General features: G+C 50.3%; 4 protein-coding genes across 4 annotated transcripts; 1 reads left to right on the top strand and 3 right to left on the bottom strand.

Annotated features, from left to right (window-relative positions):
* Positions 1 to 111: 111 nt before the first annotated feature.
* On the top strand, positions 112 to 6,527 carry LOC100905041 (galactoside 3(4)-L-fucosyltransferase-like). Its single transcript, XM_003742208.2, has 6 exons — positions 112 to 279; positions 382 to 537; positions 670 to 837; positions 2,666 to 2,722; positions 5,185 to 5,251; positions 5,335 to 6,527. Exons 1-6 carry the CDS (start codon positions 112 to 114, stop codon positions 6,525 to 6,527), a joined length of 1,809 nt encoding a protein of 602 aa, XP_003742256.2.
* A 3,564-nt stretch (positions 6,528 to 10,091) lies between these two features.
* LOC100903166 (cullin homolog 1) lies at positions 10,092 to 12,533 on the bottom strand. Its single transcript, XM_003742196.2, has 6 exons — positions 12,500 to 12,533; positions 12,097 to 12,329; positions 11,674 to 11,931; positions 11,291 to 11,557; positions 11,060 to 11,167; positions 10,092 to 10,958 (listed from the first exon to the last, which is right to left on the bottom strand). The coding sequence occupies exons 1-6, from the start codon at positions 12,522 to 12,524 to the stop codon at positions 10,722 to 10,724; spliced, it is 1,128 nt and encodes a 375-aa protein (XP_003742244.1). The 5' UTR covers positions 12,525 to 12,533; the 3' UTR covers positions 10,092 to 10,721.
* Positions 12,534 to 15,604: 3,071 nt separating this feature from the next.
* On the bottom strand, positions 15,605 to 18,422 carry LOC100904754 (uncharacterized). Its single transcript, XM_018639093.1, has 8 exons — positions 18,248 to 18,422; positions 18,038 to 18,138; positions 17,851 to 17,969; positions 17,350 to 17,660; positions 16,856 to 17,248; positions 16,499 to 16,732; positions 16,280 to 16,381; positions 15,605 to 16,192 (listed from the first exon to the last, which is right to left on the bottom strand). Exons 1-8 carry the CDS (start codon positions 18,296 to 18,298, stop codon positions 15,920 to 15,922), a joined length of 1,584 nt encoding a protein of 527 aa, XP_018494609.1. The 5' UTR covers positions 18,299 to 18,422; the 3' UTR covers positions 15,605 to 15,919.
* Positions 18,392 to 20,903, bottom strand: LOC108863643 (uncharacterized). Its single transcript, XM_018639081.1, has 10 exons — positions 20,754 to 20,903; positions 20,441 to 20,659; positions 20,125 to 20,325; positions 19,893 to 20,012; positions 19,692 to 19,775; positions 19,559 to 19,607; positions 19,308 to 19,474; positions 19,002 to 19,211; positions 18,728 to 18,910; positions 18,392 to 18,577 (listed from the first exon to the last, which is right to left on the bottom strand). The coding sequence occupies exons 1-10, from the start codon at positions 20,901 to 20,903 to the stop codon at positions 18,392 to 18,394; spliced, it is 1,569 nt and encodes a 522-aa protein (XP_018494597.1).
* Between the last annotated feature and the right edge of the window lie 5,598 nt (positions 20,904 to 26,501).

Genomic DNA, 26,501 nt, shown 5'->3' with positions numbered 1-26,501 from the left:
CGGCGTCTATTTTGATCAGAAATTCGGTTGAATTTCCTCCGTCCCGGATCTTCCAGCCCCGTATCGACGCGCTTCCTGGGAATAATCTTCCTCTGGAGGGAAGCGGTCGGAATGCGTTCGAAGCGAAGAATTTTCCAATTTCCAGCGATCGCCATCACCAAAGCAGCCGTGGCAATTATTCTCTTCCAATTCCAGCACGCGATCCTCGATCTGAACAATATCAACGCCGCCCTTAACGCGCGGCGGAGGAGATCAGCTCCGAAACGTCTCCAACGTTCGGTAAATGAGAAATTCGATCTTTCTATTCCTCATAACTGATCACGCATTCGATTTTTGTTCTTGCCCGAGGCAGAACCGCTAAACGATACAATACATTTTCAGGTCGTAGTAGAAGAACGCAGATCAATCCGACCGGAACCTCCGCAGAGGACTCAGATATCAGATCGTTTACGAGATCGCCTGGACCAACGCCAAGACCCGCCGTGTAGCGTGCTCGTGAGCAATCTCCACAACAATGTCTCGGAAGCCGATATCAACGTGAGTCAGGAGGAGCACCCTTGCGGCATGGATAACCGTAGTTCTACCTAAGTCGCGGCTCGCTACGGTCTCAAGATTTGATGAAAGAAAAGTTATTGTTCTGTTCTAAGCGGAATTATTTTCCTTTCGCAGGAGCTCTTCCGCTCTATGGGTCCGATCGTGACAGCCATGTTCGTGTCTCCGGGCAATGCCCTGGTGACGTATCACCGTAAACACGACGCCGTAAAGGCGGTCGAAACCTACCACCTGCGTCTCTTGGACGGCCAGCCCATGACTTGCGTTCTTCTGACTCCTGACATGGTACCTGAGAAACAGCAGCCGCAAGTTCCCAGGCGAATTTGAGAGACCTGTTCTCAGAACGGCTCTCAGTACGGTGAGTCCCACGGGCCAAAGGCGGAGTCGGACGGCCATACGGCTCGTCGCTCCTATCTCAAGTCTGTGAATTAAGAGCTGAATTGACGACGATGTAGGAGATTCTTAAAATGAATTTCTGTTCTCCCAGGTGGTTTACACTTCCGAAGCAAATCTTGAATGCATGAGAAGTAAGGATATGCTTGATCGAGCCAAAGCAAAGTTGACGAGTTTTGTGCTGTGTACAAAAATACTTTGATGCTCCTTCTGAGACACACTGTAACGAACATGAGAACCCCCTGATGTAAGGGAAGGTCGCTGTCTAAATAAGCAAAAACATATGTTTCCGAAAAACTCCTCGAAACATTTGAGTTGATTGTGAATGCCTCCGCGAACTCTTCCCTGAATCAGCATACCTGCAAGTTGGTAAGTCGTCGTTGGTTGGAGCTAACTGGGTTCAATAAATTTATCGTAAGTTATTAAACCGCCGCGCAACCGTCTCCGAGAAAATTCGGGTGAGTAAGATAATCGGCATCGACCGGCGGGACTGCAGCGGGGTCGCCGAGCGAGGTATCATCGGACTTCTGCATAGCGTAACACCCGGAGGTTTTACTCCTCCATAAGCACGTAGTCATCATATAGCGGTGAGCAGAGTTCTCAGCAGGAACACCCACATCAATAAACTATCGTACTGTAAGCGACATCTGTATACTCTTTTTCCTGCACCCAGTCATTCAAAGTCCTTCGAGCGTCCCGGGAGGAATGGGAAGTCGACCCTCGAGGAAATGAGAGGTCCGATCGAGTTCCGCATCGCGGCCGCTCTATGGAAGCCATTTATTATTTGTGTATTTCCTCTTCCGAGCATTTTCTCAGGGGAGAGACAGACACGGACCGCTCACGTGTGCTTATATTATATGAAAACTCGTCCCACAAGGTGTGAATCAAGTCAAAAGTTGGGACAGCCTTACGAATCAATGCTTCATGTCCTCATTGAATGGGCATTCAACATGAAATCGATCGATCACGAACCGAGCCCGCTATTCATCGGCGTTTGAGCTGTGGCCGACCGTAAAAGACTGCTGGAACCAGGTCGCATCAGATTCGCTTTTGGCGCGATGATGCGGCTAAACGCAACGAATGCTTCTATCTCTCCTTTCAGACGCTTCCATATTAGCCCGGTGCCCGAATCGGGAAGGAATATTGGCTAACGGGCTCCCGAGTTCAATCGACACTTTGGACTTGAGCTCCATGTTGTCCCAGGTTGTTGACCCGGACGGGAAGTTCTTGAAGCTCGATACCGCGCACCGGGACTCTTCATATCTCCGGGCGTCTCGAAGTCCGTAAATCGATCACTAAGCTCACTCTTCGGGGACTTATGTAGGTCGCGAATACAAGACGCGGCTAAGGCTGAGGATGAGTCTCTTGTCGTCGACGCGGGGTGGAGGCACTCCCCTCTCGGCATCCGGTCTCGGAAGTAGAATATCAGACAAGGGCTCAAACCAGCTGGTGGATCAGCTGGTGACGGCATTTACCCGATAGAGCTCCCCGATGTCCCTATCGAGCTCTCTCGCATCGATTACCGACTGAACCTGATGAATGGATGAGGTATTTCTGAAGGGGGAAACCGAGTTGAAGATCTTGCGAGGAAACCTTGTTATTTGATCAATTCATGCTCGAGTGAGCAACGAATCGGAGACGCCGCGCGTTTATGGAGCCGCTCGACGGAACTGAAGATTCTGCCGAACGGATCAATAGCTGAACGCATCAGTGACACCAGAAATCATCCGGATCTGTCGCGTTCATGAGACATAACTCTCACCGTCGTCTACCCTTGGCTCTGACTCCCCCATGATAATTGTCTGATCTCTCGCTGCTTCCTCAATCGATTCCGGAAACCCACGTTAAAGCTCCAGCTCAATGACCTGAACTCCGGTCCTCGGAGGGCTGGAACCGCACAGAAAACCAGGGCCGAAATTCGAACCACTTCCATCTGAGGCGTCGATCTCATTCCGTGGACCTTCCCTCAACGATGACAAAACAACAGTGCGAGGAAAATATTCCCGCGATTCGAAGGAAACCCCGGTTATGAGTCAGAATCAGTCATCGGGTGAAGCCCTTCCGATGCTCATTCAGAAATTAGCATAGGTTCCTCATGGGATCACTCATGGATCCGCGATACTCCTCGAGTCCATCGGAAATCCTTGCAGTAGCTTAGCTGTTTGTTTTTCCCCCTCGCCGTTTGCGGCAAGCCAATGGCAAGTCTTGGCCGGGCAAACGAGGGACGGGTCTAGACGAAGTGCTCGCCGACATAGTAGTGCTTCGTGATTGTCACGTTTCCGCTGTCTTCGGTATCGGCCTTCAGCACCCAAGGCTCTGGCGGTGTGGATTACAATACGGCAGTCCAGCCGCCCGCTCGCGCGCGCGCGTTCGCTTGCCAGTGACAGGCATCGGAAAAGTTTTGACAATGGTTCCTTGTGCACGACGTGACACCTCCAAAACTGTTTCTGCGTGAAACGCATCTCCCATGAAATCACCCTGATCGTTTGGAAGGTAATTCTATTCGTTGACTTGCCTGATTCCTTTTCATCTACTCCCGAGCTCTACCTTCTTGGGGAATGAGCCCACGAGCGACATCGATTGACAACGTCTCCGTCAGAGACTGCTTCTGAGCCCCCTCTAGAGACGAGCCCTTTGAGTTGAGCGGTTACTCAGCTGGACATCCGATGGTCGGTCGGGAGATCTCGTTCGAGAGCCCGATCTAGTCTCCAATCGTTCCCCATTTTTTTCCCATGCACCCCGCTCGGATTCACGAATCGCTCTCGGGAACCGAGTCTCCATCATGCTATGATCTTACGGAGAATTATTCCAGAAGTGAGATCTAGTGTGAGGAACAGCTACCGTCTGGCATCTGTTCCACCAGAAGATTTCCGCAGAACGATGTCGTCAATTTCCCGTCGCTCAAATCATTGAAACAAATTGTGTTCGAAATCAACTGGTTGTGATTCTATTCCCCGACGAACGATTGAGTGGGAATTCATGGCAGGAAGCTAGAGCTGACGATCCAATGACAGCAGTCGATAAAGTTACAATAGGTCCCGCTCCGTAGCTTGGAGCCCGATGGAGACTACCGGAACGGAGGTGTGAAAAAAAGAAAAACACCCGCGTCGACGGAGCCCTTGAGCTCCCCGGTGTTCTGGGATTTGTCCATGACGTAATGTTCTGACCGACATGAATTCGCTGGCGGTGTCTGGCGATGTATTCTATCTTTGTTTACCAGATGATCTTGGACAGCCCCCCAGACCAGGACATTGGCCTTTCCGGTCGGGAATTTTTCGCGGTCTGACAAACATCGAGCCCGATCCTAGTCATGTTTCTGTCTGACTCTCGATCGAAGAATAGAAAAAATCGGAATGAAGAAGAGAAAAATCACATCTCCGAGGAGATAATCGCATCCATGCAGCTTGTCGCTCTCGAGCATGGTTTCTGCACGAACATGCTGGGGATTCAATTTTTCCCTCAGGGTCTTCCCTTCATGCTGACTTGTGGAAATTGGGCGTTGCTACGACGCGGCGGCATCTCATGTCTCGGTTTCCGTTTTCCTCTTGCGATTATATCGTCGGAAATAGACGATTGTTTTCTTTGTTGACCACGAATTCTCGCGTCGCGTCGACTCCGAGTTTTTAGTTTCCCGGCGATCCGTCCATCGGCTTCGACCGCAATGGCAGAATCCGAGCGACAACATCTCCGGCTGAACAGCGGCTCTATAACATCGGAGCCTGAAAGCCTCTGGGACATCACAGAAATTCGTTGAAATGACTTGGGCTGAACTCAACGCGCAAAACTATCATAACTATTTTCTGCAATGATCCGTAAGTTTTCAGTGGGTTTTTACGGCTCAGACAAATCTCCCGTTCGGGTGCTGCGAACAAAGCATAATCGCCCCTCATTCTCTGAAAATCAAAAACTTTTTCAAGAGTGTGAGAATGTTCTCGCGAGTCTGGCTGCGTGTCTTCCCCGTTTCTAGGAAGTCGTTTTCGTTTCTGGTCTTCTTCCCGAGTTGAGGGGGCTGGAATTCATCTTCCACTCGGATGACACCGATTCGCTAAAATTCCCCGGGAGAAAAAAGTACTCATACCATACGGTACCTGTTCCACGGCGACTTGGCCGCTACGATTCGGGGCCGATCATCCTCCCATTGCCACCTCTAATCTCTGGAACTGAAACTCTCCACCCCAGATGACTTGACCCTGCGCGGTTCATCAGGGGATAAGAACAATATCCGAAATTGACTCAAAGGGCCATCGATCTCTCTCTCACTCGGCGGTCAAATGCGGAACGAAGGGAAAAATCACTAGAGGATTCGGTCTGGAGACTCATTGATCGTCAGAATTTACGTTAGATCATTCATGTGCGTGGATCTCTCTCCCACTGTCGCTTCCCTTCCAGGATTCTTCGCCGCCGGAGAACGTGCACAGTGTAGTGGACAGCGTTCGGACATGTTAGTCAAAGCTCTTCTCAAACATCGTTGGCTGGTGCGAGTTGTTCCGGCGGCATTCCTCGGATTGTTCGTGATAACATTTATATTGTTCTATGTGCATTTCCTACCTCGGCGAGGTTCCTTCTCGTGCGCCGCGCTCCCCCTGTGCGAGGCCGAAACACAGCCTGTGGAGACGTCTGGGAACTTCACTGTTGTATTATGGACGTCTTATTTCAACCTCTGGGACAATCCCAACTTCGATTCTTCCGAGCCCGAAAACTGTCCCTATCAGAACTGCGACTTCACCACGGATAGAGATTCCGCGTCAATTGCGGACGCTATTATTTTCCATGAGGCCGATATGTCTCTGAATGACGTCCCTGGCTCTCGGAAACCCACCCAGCGATGGATCATGTTCAACCAGGAGGCTCCGCCTAATAGTCGGAATTTGCGTCCGGAGTTCGATGGCATTTTCAATTGGAGTATGACCTATCATCACTTGGACGACATCCGAGTGCCTTACTTCGAGATGTGCCGCACGAATTCCAGCGACGAGCCACGGATAGAACAGCCTGATGAAAAGGCTTGGGCGGCCGTGTGGTTCGTGAGCAACTGTAAAACCTCAAGCCATCGCATGGCTTACGTAGAGGAACTTCAAAATTACCTGACCGTCGATATCATCGGAGCTTGCTCCCCACATAACCTGCAGTGCCCCAAGTCGGACCACCAGAAGTGTTTGGATACGTTTTTACCCCGGTACAAGTTCGTCTTGGCGTTCGAGAATTCGATTTGCAGCGATTACGTGACTGAGAAATTCCAGAACGTTCTCCCCTACGACATAATCCCGATTCTGTGGGGCGGCGTCGACTACGGACAGTTCTTGCCGCGAGAGAGCTTCGTGGTCGCATCGGACTATCCCAGTCCGAGAGAGTTGGCACGAGCTCTCTATCGATTTCGAGATAACTCACTTTTCCGTCGGACGGTCAGTCATCGGAACGGAATACGTGCTAAGAGCATCCAATGGAAATGCAAACTATGCGAGAAGCTCAACAGAAACAAAGGACGAAGCTCGTCGAGGAAAGATCTGTTCAGAAAGTTCCATAAGAATGGTCGCTGCAAAGTTTGGCGTAAAGGGCATTTCCAAGATTACTTCCCTCAGTAGTTCGCATCGATCTCAGTCGAATCGGGCGAGTCGAAATCCGCCACGAGGAGCTCGGATGAGCCCGCCGGCACCTGATTGCGGAATTCGATGGACGACGTAAGGCAGCTCTGCTATAATTGTGATACCATTCATTCGAATTTTTCTTGAGAGTGTATGCTTCTCCCTTTGTTTGAGTTTTGATGAATGCAGGCTTACCACCGACATTGGGGTCGAGGAAGTCAGGAAGATTGTCGTCACCGTGATGAATCATTAGTTGGGGATTTAATAAATGAATACAAGAGGAGACGATGAACAAGGCAAAAGAGTGGACATTTTTTCCTGGCACATTTGCATCCGCGACGACTCCTACCCATTGCGATCTCGACAACTGAGGCTCCGTGTCTCTTTCGCGTCCCATTCGCGGCGTTACATCGGTGCCATGCTCACACCAATAAGGATTCAGCTTTTCCATGAAATAAATTCCCTTGCATGCGATCATGACAATGCTTCTGACTGCCAACCGCGGCTCGGCGGTAACATTTGGCCGGCGATCTCTTTTGCGTTGTGACCGCCTTACGTGAAAGGATTCTGTCCGTGATCTGATTTCTCGTTTCTCACTAGGATACGCATCAGTGATATTCAAAATTTATTCGACGTGTAGTCGGCGTATCGGAGATCGGGTATTCATGCAAAAAATCTAGCAGCTCGACGAGACAAGTTTTTCCTTCAGTGGCATTCTCACAGACCTCTGATGGTTGAGGCGCAGAATACATGCTGAATTGCTCGAGATCTCAAGTTCCTCCGATAGTAATCATCTCGAGAATTTTCCTCCCCATCGAGAAGTAAAGGTGCAGTCTGCGCCGACAAGACTCTGTTCCACTCGAAGAAGGATGGAATCGAAACTGACAAAGGACTCGGAGCATGGGGGGACCACTGCTAGAATCGATGATTCGAACCCAGAACCCTCGTGATTGGGGAAGAGCCGGAGCATGTGGGCAGTAGCGTAGTAAGGCGGGGGCGGGGGGGGCGGACCTCCCCGGGCGGCACTTCCTACGGAGCCTTTAGGGGCGGCATTTCGAGGATTTGCACCCAAAAAACGGAGTGTTTTCGAGGAAAATATCTGGCGGGGGGCGGCATTTTCGTCGGGCACGGTGAAAAAACAGGAAAATTCGAATCACCGCCCCGGGCGGCACTCCTGCTCGCTACGCCACTGCATGTGGGACTCAGGGGCGCACGTGTCTCTCGTGTCGCAGAGTCCGTCGGGGAGCGTCCGCTAACTCGAAGCGGCCGAGAATCCAAAACCAATGGAGCTCATCAGCAAACGGCATGACAAAAAATAGAAAGGCAGCGTGACAAAGCTCTCCATCACTGATACTCGATCGAACGATTCGATCCCGTGTTCGCGACGATCATTTAAATACTTTTTTTCAGAGTCGACTCTACCGATTGAACTCTCCATCACGAGCGTTTCGAGAAGCCCGACAAGTCCTCTCGGAACTGAAATTGCCAGTCTCCCACGCTGAGGAGCTGTTCTCCCGATGAGCCCTGACTGTTCGAGGATGAAGTGGCTCCTAACGATAGTCTCCGTGATTGTCGTCGTGGACGGAGGCGATCGGAGAGGGCCGCCTGTTTTCAAATGCGCTGAAGATGCCGGATTATCGCAAGAGACAATAGATCAAGTGAAACTTGTTTTCGTGAGACCGAGCGGGCGTCCTCAAGAACGTCCGACCCCCGAGCAAAGGGACGCCAAGATTCAGGAGCTGAGGTCCAAAATGAAAACCGTGATCACCGACGAGGCTCAATTCGCTGCCTTCGAAAAGTGCATGATGGAGATGCGACCCAGGCGCTGGCACGGATCTGGGCTGCCACAGGTCAGCACAGAAACATGTACGGGAGAGGATCGCTGATTTCGCAGACTATCGAGGAATTTTCTGCTCAGGGAGCCTGTTCAGATCGGATAACATTTCCTCTCGTTTCACCTACCCCATGAGAACCATCAGCTGACCCCCGAATCGGCTCACCGCGATTGATGGATCAAGAAGAACCTTCTTGAAAATTGAAAAAAAAGTTGGTATTAGCTGGCATTGAATAATCTGCAGTGTGGTTTCGTTCATTACCGAGTTGCGGGTTTCGATAGAGAACAAGCTCTTCAAACGTCGCGTCGTCATATCGGCCGACAGATGGGCTTTGCGAAGAGACGCGTTTCCAGCTCCAGTTTGGACGTCCATAGGGGCCTGCATTGAACCATCTGGAAGCGCAGTCCAGAACCTCGGCTTCGCGAAAAAAAACGCCCGCTCTCCGCAAGCACAGCGGCAAATCCTCGCTGTCGAATGCTCATCTCGATAAGTGAACGAAAAATCAGAGTCCCCTCGGGACCCGCAGCGAGAGATGGAGAAGCGCCCCTAAGGGTTTCCAGGTGGGAGACACTCACTGAGGAAACCCTCCCCCCCTCATGAAATATTCATCCCTTTCCCCAACGCTGGGCCACAGATTGACGGGAATGAGCTCGAACTTAGTTTTCAGCCCTCGACGTGGGGAAACTCCGCGAAAGAGAATTTCTAGAAAGAAATCTCCCCTTGCCTCTATGCTTTCTGTGAACTAGACGCTCCACGTTCACGGAGCGCCTGTCGGTCAGCTTCCACGGCTTTTGTTGTCAGATGCGTGCTGGGAGAAGCGGATCAATTGTGCTGTGGAATGACGGAGGTCGCGTCGAGTTTGTTCAGGAGGCTCCTCGTTAGGAGATTCACGATTCACCGCAGGAGCATCCATCATCAGTTCGGCACGACCTCTCTCAGTTCGGGTCTTCTCTCGAATGGGCTGTTTGTCCAACTTTTTTCGCTGAGTGTGCTTATCGAAGACGCGAGGCCGAATCACCACGAGACCCGTTCATCTGATCGTGGGCGGGGTCGATAATCTATGGCGGGTGGTAATGGTCTCACCCTCATTCGACAAGTCCTCCTGTAATGGATTGGCGGAGAACCTCATTCAGAGCTGGATCGCATCTGAATGCCGGAGATCCGCGCCTTTCTTCAACATGGATATTGAAGGGGCGCCAGTCTACCGCGCTCTGTTTCCAGCCCGAAATAAGAATTATTATAATTGAGTGGAGTCTCGGAGACGGATCGCCGCGTGAAATTCCACACCCCGGAACTCTCTTGGAGGAATCCTTTCGTCACGAGATATAGGTGATTCCGCTCCTCACAAATTTCCAGCCTCGAAGAGTTTGTCCTATCGCAAGTATGAGGCCAGAAGGTGAATGCGAACGCCTTCCATAGAGGACAACTTCGCCTCCACCATATCTAGTGCAGCATCGCTCTCTACATCAGATGTTCTCGCCTCCATATGTGGCAACCTCAGGCAAGATCAGACGTCCTGGAAGAAGCGACACGCGTTTGAGTGCCGTTGGGATTAGAGAAAGATCGTATTTCTTGAGAGCACTGAAGCGTCTTGATTCCCCCACCGCCGCGCCATGCGAGGGAACTGAGCGAAGGAGCTCTCGATTGCTCGATATTTGCAGGTACAGCTTCCGCCGACTCCGATCGCTATTCATACGAACTCTTGAGAGAAAACTCCCGAATCTCGAACATGGTAGAATTTATTGACAGTGATAAATCGGTTCTGAATTAATCGGTACATAATAAGCAAATTGACATTTCGAGAGAGTTGACGCGATTACGCGCAACTCCAGCTCTGAACTAGTATTATACAACGGGATACAGAAGATTGGTGGAGTCGGACCTCTAGAGTCTAGAGCCGCTGAACATCAAATCAATCCGGAAGACTCTTACCGGTTGTGATGTTGTGCTGAATAGGGGCGCTCGCGCACAAAGATGATGGTCTCAAACATGAGCCTGACCCCAGGTCTACACAAGATGATTCTCGCATTTAAATGAAAGTCAGGAGGGGGAAACCGATATCTAGTTGAACCCGTCCAAGTGTCGCCTAGCTGAATAATACATTGGTCTTGAGTTCGCTCCGATTGTCAGCACGACGACGGATGCGCGAGCATCCTGACACGGGGAGGCGATCGAGCGAAGGATACAGAAAACGTGTTGGAGCCCGACTCTCCGAGCCCCCGAAGTGGAAATCGCGGCCCAGACAAGGAGATCACGATGCCTTCCTCCTCTAGATTAGGTTTATTAAAGCAGCGTGTGACATTATTTAAGCTCGACAGAGCCTCGGGTTGATGGATGAGAGGGTCGTTCAATGGTCCCATCAAGCCAAGTAATGATACGATGACCCTCGACGTTCTATGTAACCCCTCTCCACGAGTGTCCGGAGGCTTTTCGAAATGATATCGAGATCGATGTCCATGCGACTGGCTTTCAGAGCTTGATCTATGTATGCGTCGCAATTGAGGCTTTCCGATCTCTTAAGAATCCTCATCAGCAGAGCTTCTGTATAGATCTGCTTCTCGGCATCGCTGGCAGGTTTTAATACAGGTTTTGCGACCTGGGGGAAAATATCATAATCAGCTGCTCCGCCGCCCATACATATGATGTCACGGAAAGAGCAACTCATTGAGGCGTATGACGTTTCGAACAGTCACTTACTCGGGACTCATCGAGGTGCACCACTTTCGACGGGGATTTGAAGTCGAAGTTCAAGGATACTTCGCAGCATGTGTTCTCGACGTCTCGGTTTTCCTCTTCCCTTAGAATCTGGAGACAGTCGAGACAGTGTTTCCGGTTAGACTCAATTCTTCCTTGAACAATTAATGATCAAGCTCCGAATATCGGAGAATCGACCATGATTTGAAACTACATCTCAAAATCCGAACCAACATTTGCGAAGAAGAGCTGCCGGAGAGCGCTGTTCAGATCTGTAGCACTCAATTTCGTCTGTCTCTGTATGCATCCGATGGACAGCTTGTTTTCGTTTTGGAACAGGAGCAGGACCATCGCAGTGAAAGCAGGACATTTCAAGACGTACGATCGACCGTCCCGTGAGAAGTTCGCCTTGACGTCAGCCGTAGCCATGCTGCGGTCCCAAGTGATTTTTTTCCCTAGCGACTTATTCGCTCCTTTTGGCTCACTTCGGCGCTTCTCGTCCTTGGGATGTGAGAATCGAAATTTATTTAGAGCATAATAATCAATTTAGCTCCTCCTCCGATCCCTAAGGGAAAATATTGGGTCTGACGAGGCTTGAAAACACATATCTGTACAACCTTCGCGAGGAAAGCCTTCCCGTAGAAAACCATGTCTTCTTCAACCAGTGGTGGAAGCAAGGCTAGCGGCGAAGACGAGGCTTTAGGTTTCAAATACTGAGCGCTGACGACAATCATTTCGAGTTCGTAATCGTATGATTGTGCTTTATTCTTGTCCCGTTTGGAGCGATACTCTTTGAAGAAGCGATTGAGATCCCTGCTCTGACTTATGTCCTCGAGAAGTCTCGACATGTCGACCGTAAAAGGTTTCCCGAGTGCCTGGTTACAGAGCGGATATGATGAATATGTCATCAGAGATATTGGGAAACATGGAGGTTCGATTCTTCGGCGGAGGGATGATCAGAATCCGGAGCGTCGGCGTCGTCCTCTGACCATATCGGCACAGGAAGATCAATCTCACGCCGACTGAGTGCCCATGATTACCATTTGGAGTTGATCCAGTGCGAACCACTCGATGTCGCTATCGGGACAGCGACGTTCCAGAAGTCGAGCGAGTAAATTTTGGAAGTACTCATTTCTGAGATGATCCACGTCCGTCACGAATTTGGCTGCCATCGAGCCTAATGAGACCCTCTTGGCCACATCGTTGTATTCGGTGTCATCCTCGAAGACGCTTTGGAGGGTTTTTTGGAAGAATGTCGACAATAAATGGGCCGCTGTTGATCGAAGTTAGTTACTCTGGGTTCTTTCTCTCTCCGAGGCGAATACATGCAAGGTGGGAGTTCACTCGTCCCTATACTCTCGGATTGTCGGATGCTCATCGGATACATATAATATGAAGTCACACTGATCTATCATGAAAGAAAGAGTGCACACTGGAACTCACAAGGCAACCCAAAATGAGCCTCCATCAGTTGGACCGCTGCTGAAGAGATATCGGAATACAGATCCAGGCTTTGCGGGCAACCTCGAAGCACCCCATCGAGGATTCTGCAGACATCGCAGTGGAGCCTAGCGAGAAATTTTGGATTCGGATGTGGGGTACGAGTGTTCTCCGGGAGCTATCCTTCATTGGATCAGAGATTGGTTGAGCGCCGAGGCTGCGGGTTACTCACTTGTAGAAGGTTCTCACGAAGATTTCCCCAGGTATCAGACCGGAAGAACTCTCCCCGTAATATCTTTGTAGCCGAAGCGGGAGACTCTCCTTCAGCTAGAAGTGGAAGCGGAAACCCGTGACTCATACCACGCAGAGTCGTTGTCGAATAGCCCCCGGATCTGGGGCTCTCGATACCAGAACTCCCATCACTAGGCTCTTAGACCATCCTTCGACAGAGAATAAACGATGGAAAAACTCGCCTAACTCACCGCTTTACAAAGGAGCGTGACGTGAATGTTATCCCTATCCGGCAGACAATCCAAATACTTGAAGATTTCCCCGATGTTGAAGCTGGTGATCGCCGTCTTGAGCTAGAATGTACGTCGCGATCAGAGCCTCAATCTTGGGCGGATTATACAGAGAATATTCCAAATCTGAGAGAAGCATACCATCCCGTATATTGGACCCGGCTCGCTGCCGAGCAGGAGGCTTCGGAAGATTTTGTCCAGGAATGAGTCCATCTTATACGCGAAGATACGTTCTGTTGCTCGTTCTTTCTCTCGGAACTCCTTGAACTGAGAACTCCGATATCTGAATAACGTATTCGTGAGTATTTTCTTTTGAGGGGGGGGAAGAATCTCTTTGTAGAAGTTCCCGAAGGGATCGATCTCCCTCGAAGTAAAGAAAATACAGCCGATGAAGAATAGTCCCCCACGAACTTGCTCGAAATATTCTTCCGGTTTCCGACTCCAGGTTCGGTCACACCAAAAATGCTTCTCCAACTCGACAGCATAGGCGTGCTTGTAGTGCCCGTAGATCTCGATTCGGCCGACAAAAAAGTCCTCGATGTCCAAGATTGCTTCTGCCATCTTCGGTATATCGCTGTGGAACGTCCTGTCGCTCTGGTGAAGAAACGCATGAATCGTTAGGAAGGACCTCCGATGCTCCTTGTTTTGACGGTAAGAACTAGATAGATTCAAGCTTCGAATGGTGTCCAAGAAGGGTGAATGCAAACCTCCGCTCTCTGAAGTCTGATGACCGACATGAGTCTGGCAATAAGTTCATTCTGGATCCGGGATAAGACGACGTCTCGCCACGTATCACACGCGAGGTGTTTTGACCGGAATTTATTCTCATGTTTCGCTCCAAAGTTCCGTTGAATCGTAATCTGAAGGTCCATATGATGGAACACGCCTTGGACGACGTTGACGATTCTCCGGTAGTTCATCCATTCTTCTCGGAAAGAGATCAGGAAAGGCTGAGAACGGGTAGCGGCGCTTAGACAAGCGATCAGCTCCGAGAATTATTTTTGGGGCTGGTCGGATGCGGCGAAACTATGACATTTGAAGCTTTGAATTCACCTCATCGCTCGTATGTTTCAACATGCGCTTGACTGCATTCTGCGAGTAAAGCTTCAGATCTGAGCACAGAGTACGGTAAGTATTTTCCAGGCAATCTTTTGTCGCACAAAGATGATAGATCACTTGGATAGCCGCATTGTATTGGTCTCTACTCAAAGAACCTTGAACGAGAATGAGCTTGGCTTAAGCGGGGAAGAAATCGCATTTCGGGTTCTGGGGGAGCGCAAACTCTTCTGAGCCGATACATTGGGCCCGTCCGATCGACCAGCTTGTAACTTCATTTCCAGACCCTCCACACCAATACTCCATAACTCGGCAAGTAGAGGTTCTTGCATATGGAACTGATGATTGATGATATTCGTACACCTGTGTTCTGAACCCTCTCGGTGAAACTGGTTAGGAGTACATCCCGGAGGGGTTATATGTTCCATCGTGTGGATGATCGGCATTTTGCTCTCGGAGGGCGATCTCCTGCCTCATGCATCGAAGTGCCTAGCGTTGAGCTCATGTACGACAGCGGGCTCACCTGAGAATATTTGGGTTGTGATATCGTCCTCGTACAAATCCTTGTCCTCGCTAACCGGATCCATCATCCTAGTCTCATCAAATCACACAATCTTATCACTTCGCTTCGGGACACTTCACAGGCAGATCCAGACTTGTTTACAACCTCTTCATCAGCTCGAGTGAGTTCGACGTTTCGCGAAACATCCCACGATGCACATTTTTTGAGGGCGATGCACGACGAATCACCGTGGAGAAAATTTGCAGCGCAATGAGTCCTGGCAGGGCCCGAGTTTGGCCCGAGAGCTCCGCCTCTCAATGAACACCGAGGAGCGGGACTCGAAAATGCGGAGAAGCTTTCGGGTTCTTCCTAGTCCCCAAAGCTCCCCGGGCTCTTTCGAGTTATCTGATGTGACTCGGGGGAGGCTCCAGCCCTATGAGACGATTGCCGACCTTGTCTCAACTTCCCGTATCGGAATGGACCTGGAAGCTAAGAGCGATGGGACGTAACTACTCGAGAGCACCGTGATCAGACGCGGTTAGACATTGGGACGGCACTCTTTCGGAAGCGAGGACCTGGGAGTCTCATGACTCACGAGGCTCTCGGAGGAGGTTTCCGGCGAGAACCCCCGTGTTTCGGTGATTAGTGATTATGAAGGAGGCTGCTGATGCACGGGTCGCATTCCATGGAACAAGGACAGAGCGGGAGCCTCGGCTCTCGAGAGAAGAATGATCCTCCTGCGATGGTCAAACGAATGCAGACGCTCCGAACGGAATCTTGATGACTAGGACTGTATTCACGGAAGGGAGCTTCGGAAGCGCCTGAGTATTAGAAAAAAGAATGAAGGACATTGAGGTGATCTGTTCCCTCGATAATGGAGATCAACGGAGACTCCTGCGGGTGTATGTAGGTCACGAGAATTCTAGCCGTCAGCATTCCTCTCCTTCGACTGACCCCATATGTAGGGGGACGCTCCTCGGAGGACTCAATGAAAATTCTACAGAATGAAGAGCTCCTTCAGGATACATGCTTATACATACATTGTCCACAAGTTTTATATATGTACACTCGCGTTTCTCCACAAGCACCCCTTGAATCAGTCGCTCTAGGGTGCATCTGTCTCAGTGACCATGTCATGTTCAACTAAACCTTGATCCTTCTCTCAAACATCTCTACACAATCTACTTCTCCTTTCGAATCGTTCCTGTCGATCTACGCAGCCTCCTACCCGCTCTATATTGGGCTTCGGGAGGGCACGAGCGTATCTTTAAATGTATGAATAAATAGATGAATAAATAACGAGTCTCCTCGAAATCGACAGGATCTGGTTTCCGAATCGGGAGTTCAGGTCATGTAGATGAATACGTCTTCACTGTCGTCGAGCTGGAGGTAGTGCGATCTAACCAGGATTCGTATGGCTTCCAATATAGCTTCAGGCTCCGGGCAGAACTTGGGCGCAGCCCTCCAGATGGTTTCTTGGATCAATTGCCTCCTCGGAATCCGGCCTGCTCTTTTAGCGATGCGTGCCATAATTGCTTGTATACCGAGCAGGTGGTTCGTGCCCTGTCCTCCTCGGACCACCTCGGCCTGCGTCGGCTCATGGGGTACTTCTCCTTCCTATAATTCACCCCGAATTGCGACAATCGATCAACAATCAAATGTTCCGGGACACGTCTCTATATCGAGTTTCGAATGATACTTTACCGGAAGATCATGAAATTCGAGGAGAGTCTCCGTTGAGTGGAAAGCGGCATTCAAAATGAGTATTTCCTCTTCGACTTCAGGTTTCCTCTTCCTCAAGATGATCTGGAAGGATTCAAAATTCTTCTCTCGGACGTCTGCTCATCGAGAAATTTTTTCCCGGGTTTCATCTTCCGATCGAAAATTTGGATATCTGCTGATCTGTTTCGGGGAGGGGCTCACTCTTTCCTTTATGAGTGTATTGACTAGAATCCTCAGATGAGCCTGGCTCATATTCATTTTTTGCATCATGGCCTCAAAGGATACTTCATCGGTGTCTTGGAACAAGAGCATCAAGCTCGCGAAGAATGTGTTACACCGTACTAAGTAGACTCGCTGATCGGATGTGAACTCCCATCGCATCAGGACAGTGGGGATGAATTGGAGCCAATTCAGCGTTCTTAGGGGCTGCTCGATCTGCGGTAAGACGGAAATGATTTCGAATATTCCCTCAATCCTGGGGTGGCACCTTCAGTAACGGAATTTGGTTCCCCCGAGAATTCTTCCAGAAACGTATAGGGGGCATAGTTTGGGACTTACTTTGTATAAAATCGCGAAGCTGTTCATGATCCGTTGGAAGATCGGCGCGGGAATGAAAGCGGTCTGTCTTCGAGACCAATTATTAGGAAGATGACGCTGTGGAAGCACGCGTATGTTCAATTCGACCCCGTCGAAAGTCAGAGCCCCTCGAGTCCTCTCGGGGATCTGGGGGTCCACCACCCCTCTTAGCCGAAGTTTCTCCCACTCATTGAAACTTTTCAGAATCCTGGAGATTTCATTCAGGCCAGATTCGCTGTTTTCGTCAATCGGCGCTGGATCCGTATCTGCGCGCTCGAATCCAAAAACAGAGGGTAGGATCCGCATGCGTTCTTCACTGGCGACGGCATGGCTCATCAGGAACCTTGTGACGGACAGATATATTTCTGCTTTAATCTAAAGAGAAATTCCTTAAGTCACAACAGGGCCCTCAACGGTGGACAATTGACTGTCCGAAAACCAGGATCGCTTTCTCTCACTCCAAGGTTTTCTGATACCTTAAGATTCTTTTCTGGTTTTGGCAAGTTTGTAAAATTATAATGAATTGTCCCCTCGAGCTGTGTCAACAGTCGGCATTCCAATTCGCAGGATTTCGACATGTCGGTCATCATCCTCGTTATAGCCGGGCATGCGTAGCGCTTCGAGAATGTGTCTGCGGCCGCCACGAAGGCGACTATCGAAGCTACCTGCAGGAGCTCATCTAGGATCGCCCTCTCAGATGCAGTGGAGATCGGAATCAAGCCATGCAATAGAGAGGTGGGCTCTATCTGCAGTTTGTCCGCGAGATATTTCGCAAATGAGTCGTGAGCTGAAAAGGATAAAGATTTCCAGTATCGCGGCGGGTCTCTCACGGGACGAGTACTTCGGTTCAACCTCAGAAGGAGCAGGCGGGCTATCGAGCTGCTAGCGGACGGTATATCCACAAACCATCGGGAGTTTCCACCAAATCGCGCGGAATGTCCGATGACTCAAGCACCGAATAGAAACTCGAATCTTACTTGTTGTGCCCAGCCGAACCGCCAATGAGCTAGCTGCACGACTGAACGCAGCTGTGATGGCTTCCCTCACGGTGATTTGTTGAATTGCTTCCTTGAAATCAATCATTTCTCGGCCCGCTCTGGGGAGATTTCCGAAATAAGGTTCGCTTTCATTCCGTGAAGTACCGTCATTGGAGCTTACACTCACCTTGAAAATGCTTCGGAGAACACTGAACAATCGTTCTCGACTCCAGGGACCATGTATCTTTCCAGCATTTCCAGCCCGAGGCTCTCGAGTGAGCTCTCCATCTGTCGACACCGAGAAGTGGTCACTATGTACCTGATTAAAAATTTCCGAGACTGTCCTGCAGTGCCTGCGTTGATTGCCCTCAAGAGGCTGTAAGCCCCCAGAACTCACTTTGGTGAAGAAGTTCTTCGCTTCCGGCATGTCCACACGACATGCCGCCATGCACGTCAAGTTGATGGCCGAAACATCTCTTTTTCGAATCCACCTGTCAATCTGAAACAGGAATGCTTCTCTGTCGAACGTCGGAGAAGGCCTTCAATCACCACAGTATCCATCAGATACGAGATATGAGTATGGAAAGAAAACGAGGGTTTTCCTCACGTTAAGGCTGAGTATTTCGTAATATGGTTTCATTAACTTCTCTTTGGACTCTCGGAATATTGAAACATCGAAACCCAATTGCTTGCGGGCTCTCTCAAATCGGAGCACGGTTTCCGAGATCTGGGGGAGGGACCGCGAGTGATTAACCGAGCTTGAAACAACAGTTAGGGCCTCCAGTAGAGGACGGATTATCGGAAGTCAAGTAGCTCCTGTGAAAGATCAGGTTGTATCGAATACGTGGCTGTTGCGTCGCCCGTGGGCAAAACCGACCCTCTCTGCGACTACGAAAGAATCGGGAAAGCCTTGCGTTGCTTCTAAGACATCGTCCGCGAACGGCTGCAATACTTCGGTGGAGAAATATTTCTGGAAGTCGTCGATATCCCTCTTCGATTTGAAATAGCGGAAGGAGTTGACAATCGACAGCAGCTTCACATCAATGTCAGGCCCGAAACCCTGAGAGGGATTTCGCTTATGAGATCCAAGGTTTTCTCCTGAATCATTTTTTGGAGTTAATTCCCTTCATGTACTGTGGATGAAAACTTACGGCGAAGTATTCTCGGAATAGAACACCCATGTGCCCGAAGAGCTTCGGACGCTCAGGCTCGATAACCCGCTTTTGCCAGAATCCAATGAGATCATCGAGGATCCCGTCTTTTTCGGGTTCGAGATACATATGGGCCATTAAAACGCCATGGAAGTGTAAATGATTGCAGTAGGAAGACCACGAGTCGTAGTAGAAGTCGCAGTATGTTTTCTGAGGAGGCGAAGCATCCGAGTGATCAGAAAGGATTTCGAATTGTGTTAGGCAGGGCTAGAATCCCCGAGGTTTCCTTTTGTTGCGTTGACTTACGCTATCAGTGATGAGCAGAGAGCTCCCAGTCGGAAACGACCTAATCTGAGCGGGAACATATCGTTTGACCCCTTCTAGCCAACATTTGTCAATCCTGTCTATGCTTGCGCCACAGGCCAGTCTGAGGGTCGTGTGATCGTTCATCCATCCGTCCAGTCCCGGGAAAACTTGGGGGAAAAGGGAATGTTTAGAATCTCGGCGGACCAAGTGAACAGCGATGCGAAAATCGGCAATATGGATTTGGTACTCACGTCCGTGAGCTTTGTAATATGTAGTCGGGTTGAGGAGAGCGGACCTCGGCTGTTAATACAGTTTATGGTTTACTGATTATATAATGCATATTTATGCAAAGTCCGCAAAGTTTTAGCGCGGGCAAGCACAAACCTGAGTTGCGAGATGGGTGGGAGTCGTCGTTTCATTGAGAAGAGGTTCCAATTTCTCGAAAACGAGGGACATTTCGTCAAATTCCTGTAAAGTATCTCTCGTCACCCCGACGCTATTCCAAAATGCCGGTCGACGGAGAATGTAAGGAGAGTTGTCATTAGGTACATCTGCTTGGTAGGATGAGAGCAATCGCCTACCCACCTTCGAGATGATTTTCGGCCCTAAATTTTTGCACAGGAAAGCGCTCAGGGCTCGTCTCCTCTTATCCGAGAAGCTTAACTCGACCATTTTAGCCTCGATATCGACTTTCCAATCTACCATCTGGAACAACGAATATACCCTGCAGTCCTGGATGAAGCCTCACCGATGATCTTGTGGACCTGACATGGGATTGTTACTAAGGCTGATATGAGACTCTTCCCGATCCTTTTACCGAAACGATTGCTCTCGAGGTTGTGTCACATGATAGGACAGCAAGTACGTGCTCGACGAAGGATTCCGTAACCACGACTCTCCAAAACACCTGCCCGAGTTTCCTGAGAGCTCTTCTACGTGGCGCGCGGGGCAAAGCATCGAAGGTTTTGATGATTTTCTCCATTTCTTGGTGTTGCTCTGTGTTCTCCTCGTACTCGAACTGCGAATTCGATGTCTGATATAAATGACTCGAGTGAAGGCGTCTCAATACTAGAAGCCGGAGACTTCAAGTTCATAAACCCATATTGCGGAAATATACGGAAGCTGGTATTTACGATTTGTCGCGCGACCAACTTCATCATATTCGGCAGTAAGGTGCTCTCATTGTTCAGGATCATGCTTTCGGTCCAGAAGTTCAAACACACACGAACGAGCGTCTTTGCGAAAACCGGTCGACTCTTGAGGTACGGGGCCTCGGTTCTCCGGGTCAGGCTATCGAGAAACGCCATCCAGAGTTCCGAATAAGGGCGGAGATCGACCACTTCGGATCCGCCCTAGGAAATAGATCGAGGGAGCTGATCCCGTACTCGGATTCGTGAGGGTTGGAAAATCCCCGCTGCAACTGCGTCTCGAAAATTTGATTCTCACCGAGCCTCCAGTAGCGTTGAGTCTACGTTGTGTGGTCCTCCCGAAAGCCTCGGCATGGTCGCCGACGATTTCGAAGACGTAATATGCCACTGACTCATTCGCTTCTCCCGCGTAGTAGAGATCTCTCAAGAAGGAGCTCCATTCCTGCATTGAGTGTTTCGCTAGAAACGACAATCCACAATCAAACCCTGAGCTTGATTTCCACCCAATGCCTGCAGGAAAATGACTGCACCACCCGAATGAGTGCTAGCCTTTCGATGAAATATCTTCTTCCCGAGGTGTCGACGTATTTCACAGATGCCTCTCCGGTCAGGCTCCCGACTCAGGATTTCACTCGATATTGGCGATAGAGGTCCGAAGCGGATTCGGAAACTCACCGGAGAAGAAGCGGAAAATTTTCGCTGCGAAGTGCCGGCAGCTCACGTCTTCTGGACTTCTGTCAGAGGTGGACGCTCTTCCGAGCCGCTGGTCGAAGAAATTCATATTTTTCTTCTTCTGACACTCTGAGGGACACCTGTACACGCCGCGCCGCTCCTCACTCAGCCGCTCTGTGGCGATCTATGACGACGTACGCAGGCAACATCCGCGTGCGTGCAAGCTGTTATCGAGCGCGTAGGTCAAAACGAGAGACGAGAGGGGCCTTCTCCATCTGCGCGCCAGATTTCCATTCCGTGGTGCGATTTTCTCGCCTCGAGGAGCAAACATCCGCTGCGAGGGAGGGTATCCGAGGATCGGCTTCGAGCGAGTCGATATCAAGTTCTCTACGCGAGGGAAACCGGAAACCATTACTTCCACATTTGGAAAAAGCTGGGTTCACGCTTTAAAACTCCGTCGGTTGCTGTGAGATATCCTTCAGTAACTCGTGCAGATCGCCAGCAGCTCTTTCGCAAGGATGTTTTGGCAACATCGGGTCCTGATCGTCCCACCGCCAGATCCGAGAAGGGTGGTTTCCTCGACCCGGAGCTTCTGATTCACCTAGATGAGTCATGGTTCATGATCATCACTCCATTAGCTGTCAACACCCGAAAGAAATCGAAGAAATTCATTCGGCACTCCCGATTCTCCGCAAGGTAGAGGCCCACTACTAGTCTAGTGAAAGCGCGCTACCTGGGTCTGTCTACCTCGGCTCGAGGTAGCATGCGCTGCTGAGTGATTGACAACCGAGATCCCTCGTCGCATCTGTTGATTGAGCTTTTCAGCTAGAATGTACGAGGTCTGACACTCACGGGCAGCTGAAAAGAGCGAGTAATGTAGAGAGCGAGCATTCGAACTCGGGCAGAAATGTAAGAATTCTCCCCGGTATCGAAAAGACCACGGTCTGTGGGTATCCTGCTGTTCGGAGGAGCCCTCCATGTTCCGGAAGGGGAGGCGGAGGCAGAGACCTGGCTCGGCCGAATATCTGACGAGGAACTCCCAGTGGCGGCCGATTCGACGCCGATGTGGACTAGTCAGGGATAGAGTTTGAGGTTGGCGAGACTGTATCGCCTTAATCTGCCACTTCTTCGCAACTTTCACTATGATTCGACCCGTAGACTCGGAAATGAGGTCTGAGGACCCGTCACGTGGACGGAGACTGGGAAAATGGCGATCCGTATGGATATGACCGGTTCCGGAGGGAAATGATACACGACCGACTGGAGAGCGACAAAAACCTCGACCGCTTCATGAGGACACTTGCCACGCCTTGCCTTAGGGATTTTTTTCTCAACACTCGCGAAGACCTTCGCTTAGCTTCTTGACAAAAACGTGACCTAATCGTTTGACTGATAAAGAGGACATCCGGGCATCCTACGTAAGTATCAAACATTAACCGGAATCTCCTGCTGCGCCTTCTCCCGAAGATGACGGATCACGGATGTCTCGTCCGCGGAATGAGGCCGCAAAGCGAAGGGGAGACTCAGTAAGAGGCCTGGAGAACCGAGACGTTCCGTAAACTGGAGACGCCATCTCCTAAGAGTGAGCTGGAAAATTGTTTTAAGCGTCAGTGGAAAATGAATCCCCGGGTGAAAAGGGCAAGGAGGAACTCGATGGTGGCGGCCATACCAGGGCCCGCGCCAGACGCTATTTCACCAAATCGCACCGCTGAACGCGACCTTCGAGTGGGTTGGGGGATGTCATGATCGTCCCTCTTCCTCCGGGAGGATCGACCAGACTGGGTCAGGCACTGCAAGGAGACAGCTTCAGACTCATGTCAGAGACCGTGCAATGGGCTGGATTTGGGTTTTTCACAACTCGAGAACGCAGACACGGAATGTCTTGAAGCTGTTCGGCTCGATTGTCTGACAGAGGGAGGACGAATGACAAAATCCTTCTCTTGACTAGTCGGGCAAGCGGAGGAGATGAGCGGGTAAGGTACACAATCTCCTTATGACAGGGTCCGGGAGGGTTCTCTAAAGTTTCTTCGGGATAGCGAGATCGCGGGAATTCGATTCTATAGACTCTCTCTTGCCTTCCTTTCCTTTGTATCCCGCACGTTTTCAGCCAAATCCATGAGCCACCATATCGATAGGGGGAGAGGGTGCTCGAATGCCGAGACGATGTGCACGGAAGCTCGGAGAGTATCATTGCGGATTCGAAGCGGGATGGATCATGCCTCCCGCTCCGTATGAACATGGCCAGTAAAAATGGTCCGTCACCTTTCGGCTCACCGAGCTTGAATGCTCTCTAATTCCATTTACGGACCACGCGGTCCACTGTACATGCTCATCCCATACCGATCAAAACCTTGCTATCCGGTCTCAGACGAGGCCAATAGACGGAATCATGATTTCGCTCCGTGGATTTCCCAGAAGCGCCATACCTGGTACAACCGTCACGTTCCTCCGACGGCAGTTATGATAAGCGACTCTTTGTGCCTGCAATCTTGATTCTTGGTTCTGTCCGGCTACATCAGCATGAATTCGACTCCCTTCCACTTTGCCTGATTGTGACGGCTGAGATCTCGCGACCCTACCCAGGCATATCTGAGGGAGACCCGAGGGATACAGCAGATCGCACCGCCTCGGCAGGTCGTCGCTCTTTCTCTCATCGATGCTTCTCTTCCTCGGGATCGACCTTGTCGAAATTTTCGCTAATAGACATACTTCTTTACTCGGCAGCCCATGACATCGGGCCGACGATGCTCACGTTACAGAAGCGAAGAAAATTACTGCTGGGTTATTTCTCTCCGCACTCGACCACCCGACCGTCACGGAAGGGCTAGGGGCTGGGGTTCGACGCCTACCTTCGATATCTGTTTCCTATCGGAGGTAGTCGCATCGGAAATCCCAGCTTCGGCCTAAGCCATCTTTATGAAGAGAATTTTCCGTCCTCTCCGGAGATCATTCTGTTACAGTGATAACCTGAGACAAGACCACGTTTTGACTCTGGTCGCTTCTCGGATCCCGATTTTTCCCCACATCTGAGATACGCCCTCTGTAATTCGGTTCATTAGCGAAGCACCGTCGTGCGAGGATCCCTTTAGATCTATAGGATTATATGGGACACCCCGCGGGGCACCACATTATGGATAGGGGGTTCATAGGGTCTATGTGGAGCGAACTAATTGTTGAGCGAGGGCGGAACTACATCATCTTGGTGTTTTGACGTGAAGCGAGTCCCCAGCTGATTATTCAGGGAAGTCGTAGTTGGAATATCATTCCATGCGCGGCATATCTTGATTAAAACTTCCGCCAAAGCATCGCGCGGTACTCAAGATGCGATGACTGAATGCGATCCACCGAGACTAATTATAGCGATGGAATTTAGATGAAGACTGACCGCAGAGAGCCAGCGCGGGCGGATGGGACAGACGTTCGAGCAGCGCTGCTTTAGATCGATCCGACGTTCTCCAAAATGTTGATCGAAAATCTATCGCGGATATGAAGGTATTCATCAGTCGCTCGGATAGCGGCAGCTCGGACGAATTGTTCCGATCGTACCGGAGACTTGGGCGGTAAAGACTTGATAAAGACTTGTGATAAAGACTCGCGTGGACCGAATTTACTTTTTCTTGGGCGGAAGTTTGCTGCCTCTAATGTCACAGTCGTTGATTACCATCGGAAAGCCAGTGGAGACCGAAAAATCCGCAACCGTACTCCAGCAGATGTCGAGGTAAGTTTACGGGGCAACGGCCGATCGAGCTCAACCAAGGTCTTTCTTGCAGAAAAACAGAGCGATCTCATTCTCATTGGAACAACCGATCCGGTGGGAGAGAGAGAATCGAGGGGAAACATGATGCTCCAGCGAGAGATTCCAGCTGGCTTCTCGTAATTGGCCAGGGCCAATCGACGACTCGTCGAAAGTCTGGGCTTACATGGGAAAGCAGGATGAATTAAACGTTTGTCTCAACGAGATCGATTCTCAACTAATCGCGAGAAGAAATGTATGGATAATGCGGTGTACTTTATTCGTTGCTATCTGCTTTCAACGCCTCTCCGAGCATTGTCTGAGTTCCAAGAACCGCCAGTTCCGCAGTGTTCGGCAGCCCGGAGAATCTCCAGAGCAAATTCTCCCTTCAGCGTTCTGCGTTAATTAATCGAACAAACTTCGGATAGTACTTCCGTATTTTCGTCGAAAAACAAATGGGCGCTGTTCTCTCACAATCTGTCTAATTATAGGCATCGGAGCAGAGGACGGGAAATACCCGATACACTCAATAGAGAGGCCTTCGAATCGAAACCAGCCCGACGATCAAGTTGTACGCTCGGATCAACTTTGGCGATTCCGCGTGCACCGCGTAATTAGCAGAACCCCATGCATAAGACTCGGGTCCAGCGCTACCGGTATAGTATCGTGGGGCGAACAAGAGCGGCTTCAGGCGCTTGGGAGCGAAAAACCCCGATTCAGCATGACGGGAATCCTTCTGATCTGTTCTCACTTGAACGAATAAAAAATAGGTACAAAAAGCAACAAGTAGCAGGTGGAGCCAGATCTTTTCCTGAAAAGTTCTGACCACAATGCACAGCTCTCATTCCGGAAGCGGATCCGGTGGGAGGACCATTGTCGTGTGAGACCATTGTCGATGAGCTTCGCATTACAGAACGAATGATCGTGACTTTCAGAATCCTGAACCTTACATCCTCATCGCTATTGAACTCACGATATGGTACCGGATTCTCAACCTGGAGTCTGCTTTCGTGTATACTTAAGCGTATAGCCGAGAAGCGAATATTCACAATACAAGCTGATTTCGCCGGAGCCTCGCCCTCAAGTCGATCATCTGGCCTTTGACTACCTCCTGGCCAGGCTTGGAACTCGCGGGGAACTCAGAACGAAGCCCGTATCCCGCAGCCGGCCTTCGCTGAGCAGCCATCCGGCTACCTAGGCTGTGGGAGAAGATCCGCAGCAGCGAACTTCAGAGAGGTCCATGAAGAGACGAGTCTTGCGGCAATGCAGGGGTTCCTGATCGGAAGATCACACACCGATCAAGGTCGACCGGCCTTTGAAGTATCATATTCTCGCTTTAATCCCGTGATCTTCCCCATCTCAGAGCGTCGCGTCTGTCTTATTTACAAGGCCTTCAATCGAACTCCATATTAGAATAATGGATGTCGGATCCCTTGACTCCTGGAGAGGAGGTGTGGGGTCCTGATTTCGTGGCTTCCTCGAGAACTCTTCGATTTGCTCTTCGCGAATTCAGTATCTCCTTCATCAAACCTGGTCGGGATACAGCCACACGAATTCTTATCCATTCGGATAGGAGCGATCTTCGCGAGCCAGAGAAGCCGAAAAAAAGTCCGTAGGCCTTACGGTAAATTTCGGAACAGC

Source organism: Galendromus occidentalis, unplaced genomic scaffold, assembly GCF_000255335.2.
Source record: "Galendromus occidentalis unplaced genomic scaffold, Mocc_1.1 scf7180000077348, whole genome shotgun sequence".
Lineage (NCBI taxonomy): Eukaryota > Metazoa > Arthropoda > Arachnida > Mesostigmata > Phytoseiidae > Galendromus > Galendromus occidentalis.
The sequence above is the reverse complement of the archived record's forward strand: the minus strand, read 5'-3'. Positions and strand labels throughout refer to the sequence as shown.